The sequence below is a fragment of the Centruroides sculpturatus genome, unplaced genomic scaffold (assembly GCF_000671375.1).
Source record: "Centruroides sculpturatus isolate CEXI.00-Female unplaced genomic scaffold, Cexi_2.0 scaffold701, whole genome shotgun sequence".
Taxonomy (NCBI): domain Eukaryota; kingdom Metazoa; phylum Arthropoda; class Arachnida; order Scorpiones; family Buthidae; genus Centruroides; species Centruroides sculpturatus.
Genome location: NW_019385058.1, coordinates 229,679 through 236,249, shown reverse-complemented (window position 1 = coordinate 236,249; position 6,571 = coordinate 229,679). Strand labels below are relative to the sequence as shown.

The following is a 6,571-nucleotide window of genomic DNA, read 5'->3' as shown; positions in this document are numbered from 1 at the left end:
CCTTGTTGTTGCCATGTTGTCATTTTCACTGCATTTTCATTCCCTGTTGTTGTCATGTTGTCACATTGATTGTTTGTTGGCGCATTGGCTACTGGTTGATTTGCACAAACTATCCGAAAACACCGTTTTACTCTTAGCTATCAAAGGACGTAACCAGTGGCGTGCCGTCATTAGAAGCGTTGGAAGCGCCGCTTCCCTCGTATTCTCTAAAAAATAAATAAATATTAATTTTAATTATATGAAAATAATCGCACAATATTTTATTATAACCGCATTATGTATCTTATTACACATTTCTATACTACACGTGGAAAAAAAATTGCTATTGTATATTAGAATACAATAGCAATTTTATTAGCAATAAACCCGTAGTGTCTTTTTTTTCTGCTATGTCATCTGTGTCAATCTGTGTCAGCTGTGTCATCTGTGTCTTGCACGTCGCTTTCTCTTAACAATTCCATTGTTACTTAACACTTCCATCAACAATGGAAGTGTTAAGCCTTAATCCTGTCTCTCTCCCCCATGGGGAGGAATTTTCGAAAAATCCCTTCTTAGTGTGCGTTCTCGTAACGTACCCTAACTGTGCACCAAATTTCAACTTTCAACTCCTAACCGTTTGGGCTCTGCACTTACTATTATTATTATTATCATCAACCCGTCTCGATTATATATATATAGATTTATCATACGATAACAATGCCTCTTTATATGTTATAAAACATGTTGTCTCATACAATAAGTCATAGACTATAGGCAAAATAGTTGATCAGATATGTTCTGTGTATTTGACGTCCTGTTGAACTGGGAGATTGAAACGAATGGTCCAATTATGCTACTATATAGAATACAATTATGCTATATTATGCTTGCTGTTAGAAGATCTCCGTGCTTTTAACATTCTTTGAAACCTGAGCACAGCGAATACTTATCTTCTATTTTTCCCTGTTAACAAAGATAAATAAATATTGTTGAAATATTACTTATTGTTGAAGAATAGAAATATTGTTACTGAATAAGAATACTGAACAAGAGGGGTTGTGAGCTAGATGTAATTTAAAGTGGTGAAAATGTTCACCCAAAAGGTAATATCACATGTACGGAAAAAGATTTTTACTGTATAAATATTACAGCATGTAGCTGATATTGTAACGTATTTAGAAGTCATAATAAACTTTAATAAAATAAGAAATATTGTTAAACAGTTGTTGACTTTCTTTACATGTTTTTCAAGGCTGGATGATCGGCAGTTACGATGACAGCATAACTGGGAAACTAAAATCAAAACTGGCCAAGTCGTAAAACCCCAGGAAGTATTTCTTGGGCTGTTAGTCATGAATATGACTAAACCGGACTGTTCATAAAATTTCGAACCTGAAATACTTGTTTTGATCTTGTACTGAAAATACTTAAAGCTGCATCATTTGTTTAAATAATTCAGTGTTAATAAATAACTTATAATTAAAAAAATTCTTCATTAATAGGCCAAATTGCATCTTGTTCTTTATTTTTATAGATATTTTTCTTTAAGAACTGAACATTCGTCTTGAATATAATCATATAAAGAAATGATAATTATACTTAGTTGAGCAATCGCTGATCAAAATCTAATGTTATCATCAATGTTCAAGTTAGATAAGTCGTTGTTAAATTAGCGAATTAACTCTAATGTGGCCCTGTTTTGGTTTTATTTGTATACGGAAAAGTGACACGTAGAAGACTTTCCGATAGGGAAAGCCTTCCGGGAGATCTTTTGCGGAAAATTGCTCCTATTAAACGTCACTAGTGTGAAGAAAACCGAAAAACATGGCCATCCTGTTGACTAGGCACGAATCCATGACTACTATCAGTGTTCAGTGGTTTTATCCACTTTTAATAACTCGATATAAAATAATTTAACAAGAGGATGTGATTAGGTCGCTAACTCGCTCTACATTTAATAATTAATTAATTTTAATTTAAAGTTAGAATGTTCTGGAAGAAAAGAATTGGCCCGGAGCTGACTTGAACCCGCAACACTAGCTAATCATGACGGAGTAATACCAACTGAGAGCAATAGGGAGCCGTAGGTGCAAAACTTTCTCAGTCGGTATGGTAAGTAACCTGTGTTGTAAATACGTGAATGCTTGTCTTTAATTACTTATATTATATTTTAGTTCACTTGTGAACTAGGACTTATTATACAGAGGAAAGAAAAACACACAATTTCCAATTAAAATATGTTTTATATGGAAATTGTGTCTCTCTTCCCTCAGTATAATAAATCCTAGTTGAGAAGAAAGATCAAAATGGACAAAAGTATAAGTAACCTGTGTGGTTACATCTAAATTAATATTGATAATTCTGGAAGCAAAGATCGGATAAAGATTCGGCTAAAGTAACTGGCCGACAGTCCTTCACTATGTTCTTCTCGTCGAAGATGCGCAGAGACGAGAACTTCGGCGTCTGTCTGGCCCAGGGGCGGACGAGATGGGGTCGCTGAGCAAGGCGGGCGATCGGAAGAAGTTAGAGGCGGAGTCCAAAGTTCTTGGCGACGACACACCACAATATAAGTCACGACCTTTCGTGGAATATGGAGGAGAGCCTCCCTCCGACCTTGAATTTCGGATTTTTATAGCTTTTTCTGCCACTATTCGGACTTCTGATTGGCCCCTCATCTTCTTCCTCGCTTCCCGATTGGTCTCTCTTTTGTTTTGGGGAAAATCGAGACCGACTCGGGTCACGGGAAAGGTCCGATTCCAGGTATCTGCTCGACGCCTTTCTGTCGATTGTTCTTGAGGATTGTTGACAAAATTGCAAGACTCGCGCTCATAATTTAGCTCCGTAACTCGCGATTTCTCTCATCTGGGTACTCGAACAATCATATGCAATGATTTATCTCTCTTAATTAAATCTTTCCCTCTTTTCCAAAATTGTTTCCCTAGATTGATTGTTTATGATCGTTTGGGTCAAAGTTCTATCTGTTTATGATCATTTTTGTCTGACTTATAACTTTTCATTTTGACATTGGCAGTTCATTTAACACGTGTTGGAGTCATCCGGGACTCGTTGTGTATATTTTGTGCCGCGTTGTTTAAATTATGGGATTTTCCTCTCCCTTTCATATTTAATCTAACGTTATTATTTAATCATAGGAATACCGCGATTTACATGATTTCGGATCTCGGTTGGGTCCTCATACAACGCATCTGCACAATTAGTAAGTGTCGAGAGTTCGAATTTCATTCCGGATCGATTCTTTTCTTTCAGAACATTCTAAATTTAATTTACAACAAAGTAAGAATTAAGAGATTATGGGAAAAATCAATTAATGCCATCAGCATTTGGCAAGAATTCTCCAAATTCGTGTTGAAATGATGCACAAATCACGATTTCTGTCTTCATGTAGAAAGTATCGATAAGCGGCATGACTCTATTGTTAACAGGATATATGATAATGAATTATAGCTTTTACATATGTTTTTTTTTCTTATTTTTCTAATAAAATAAATACGTTTAAGCTCACTCAAAAGAAGGGTAATTTGATTTTTTTCATCCAATCAATTATATAAATTGATATTTACTTAATTCGATAAATTCAAACCCAGAACATTCACGTTTTCGTAACGCCTTTAAATCAGTTATATTAATTCTATCACACCAAACTCTATTAATAATCTTAGAATATCATTAAATTACATTTATTTACATTCGATTTTAAAATATTTGCTCTCCACCTCAAATTAGTAGTGGCTTGCACCTGTACATCATACTTTTTCTTTAACAATACAGTATATCTTATCTCATATATTTAACTTAATTAAGGAAATACGTCAGTAAAAATGTACAGGTTTGCAATTTGAAATTTGCAGCCCAATTACGTGTAAAATGTTTATTAAGTAAAGTATACTGTTCTCCAGGGCTCGACTCTTGTCGAGACTTTTCGGCATGAGTATGGATGGATTTTTATCATTCGTACCCGAGTCATTCGGACGAGGGTTGTGAATTAGGCATAACTGTTTTGCTGATTCATTTTTTCGACATCAATTTGACTTTTTTTTTGTTTGTTTGTATTTAAAAGTGATTATTTGATAAAAGCTGCGGGCTTCCTTACAAAAGTCTCGGGCCCCAAAGGTTGGAGAATACTGAAGTAAGGCAAACACAACACATGGACAATGTGCAAAGGGGAAGTGCCACCCGGAAGGACTTTTCATGAGACTATATTTAAGTGAAGATAATTAGTAGAACTTCACAGACTGTTAGGAGAGAACTCAAACCAGTGTTAAGTAGTTTTATTTACTCAACCAGACCACTGAAATTGCAGCAGAGACCGAATTTTCGTTGAAAAGTGACAATAAAAACTCCTTGACTTTAGAATTACGATTAATTATTAATTATGTAGGTGCTGATCTAGCATTATATGTAATTAAGTATTGAAAAAACTGACATAACTTTTCTTGAAAATCTACAATTTTTTTTTCATAAATTTATAATTACATAAGCATTCTTTCGCTTATTTTTAAGGTGTTTAAAATATAAAATATTCATTTATTTAATAAAATTCATTTGCAATCTTTATAAAGACAGGCTGCTCGAGGTAATCTGAAAAAAAAAAATTATTGCATGAACATATTTATTTTCAGAATATTAAAATATAACTAATAGGAATTATACTTACGATAATAAATGTTCAATACATTTCTTAGTACACTCGGAAAATTTGAATTTGTTAACTTTATCATCGTCACTTCCCATTATATAACCGTCGTCATAGGGACAATTTTTGGCACCCGGATTATTAGGAATGCTCATTTCTTCGGGTCCTTCCCCATCGTGTGGGCTTCCGATTCTATAAAAACAGTTTGCATATTTTCATCTCAACAATACTTCGTTTAAAATAATGTTTTAACCTACTTACAGATGGGCCGTTTCGTGAGCAACGGTATCGACTCTTTCGTTGTAATCCGAATCGTCTTGGGCCACTCCGACTTTGTGGCATTTGATACAAACACCTCCACCCTGCGAAATACCTAAAGAAATAATTTTCTATATAATATTTCCAAAATTATCAAATTTTATGTAGAATAAGTAAAATGTTTACCCGCAGTATTAAAAGAGACGGTACCATCATCTTCTAACTCGCCTAATTTACGACTGAATAATATAAATATATTAATTTAACTCTGTATGAGTTTTTTAGAATGCATTTCAATGTATTTAAAAAAAGTCATCTAGTGTAGCATTATATACATAAAACTGTATTGACCTCATGGCTGACTTATATAAACAGTATAATTTCCGTATTAAAAGCGTACGTATATTTCTTAGAATATATTAAATATAATAATTACCTAAGTATAAGCATAATTATATCTGCCTCCTTTGCTAAACCACTGTCATTTTTACAATAATATTTCCCCATATTTACAACTAGATCAACCGGATCAAGATGTTTTTCGTGACCGCGAATGGCACTATGTTTGATGAAAGAAGGTTCGGTTGCTATCTGTTGTCGAAATCAAATTTAAATAAATGAATCTAATTCTAAAAAATTATAAACATTTTCAATATTACCTTAAATGCTTGAATTCCCAGTAAACGAACTTTTATTCCCAAGTTTAATTTTTCCAGTAGGTTTTGAACCTAAATTTAAAATAAGAAAAGGAAGATCATAGTGAAATTATATTATAATTTCAAACTAAATCCTGAATTTCATAACCTACCCCAGTAAATAATATGGTTACGTATTCTGTTAAATCCTTATCTGTATTAAAACGCTTAGTAAAATTACTTTCTGTTACACACAAATATTCTATAACAATACATTTATTTTCCTCTGCTGTTTTCTCTACGTTTTCCAGTTTTCTATTAATATCAGTAGTTACAACTGAAAATATATGAGAAATTTTATAAAGTTAAAATAATGCAATTTTGTATATACTCAATAGATTTATTAAAATGCATCACCGTCATTCATAAAGGAGTTTTTGTCACTTATAACTTCCACAATTTGATGCGCTATTCTTCCATCTTTAACCATTCTTCCCGACTCGTAAGGTGCTATTCTCATATTCGAATTAACTATTCCTTGCTGGAGTACATTAATTAAAGATATCAGTGAAAATTTCTGCAATGATATATAACTTTTTTTATTAATAAATTACAATAGTAAGAGGCCCGTCTTCATCGATCAAAAGTGCTGCTCCCTTATCACTATCTCTGTAGATTCTTCTTTTCAAGTCTTCTACGTCGATCTTAAAATATTTAAATAATAAAATAATATTTATTTTTCGACTGCATCTTTATTTTTAATTTTAGATAAACTGTTATTATCTTAAACTTTAATCAAATTATGACTTACTGAATAATACATTTGGTCATTTTCGTCTACGAGTGCGAAGTTTGTTGCCAATATTTCGCCTGCTGGTTTCAGTTTCAATTCGATGTCTTGGTCCAGCGCTTTAAATTTAATTGTCTTTTCTCCAGATCTGGAAGTTTCCACGGATGGATACACCACATCAACACGACCTATATATATCAGTAAACATAAAATTTTCAATCTTATTTTCATGTTTATAATTTACCACCAGTGGCC

General features: G+C 33.0%; 1 protein-coding gene across 1 annotated transcript; it reads right to left on the bottom strand.

The window, feature by feature from the left end:
* Window positions 1–4,029: 4,029 nt before the first annotated feature.
* LOC111634054 (venom metalloproteinase antarease-like TtrivMP_A) lies at window positions 4,030–6,552 on the bottom strand. Its single transcript, XM_023378736.1, has 10 exons — window positions 6,338–6,552; window positions 6,141–6,230; window positions 5,944–6,067; window positions 5,700–5,863; window positions 5,551–5,619; window positions 5,328–5,482; window positions 5,078–5,130; window positions 4,895–5,006; window positions 4,655–4,825; window positions 4,030–4,578 (listed from the first exon to the last, which is right to left on the bottom strand). Exons 1-10 carry the CDS (start codon window positions 6,545–6,547, stop codon window positions 4,539–4,541), a joined length of 1,188 nt encoding a protein of 395 aa, XP_023234504.1. The 5' UTR covers window positions 6,548–6,552; the 3' UTR covers window positions 4,030–4,538.
* Between the last annotated feature and the right edge of the window lie 19 nt (window positions 6,553–6,571).

Excerpts from the sequence above, each read along its gene's own strand:
- LOC111634054 (XM_023378736.1), bottom strand. The coding sequence starts at position 6,547 with ATGAAAATAAGATTGAAAATTTTATGTTTACTGATATATATAGGTCGT. Across the intron at positions 5,483-5,550 it reads TGGGAATTCAAGCATTTAAG|ATAGCAACCGAACCTTCTTT; the intron begins GTAATATTGAAA and ends TTTCGACAACAG. Across the intron at positions 5,007-5,077 it reads CGTCTCTTTTAATACTGCGG|GTATTTCGCAGGGTGGAGGT; the intron begins GTAAACATTTTA and ends TTATTTCTTTAG.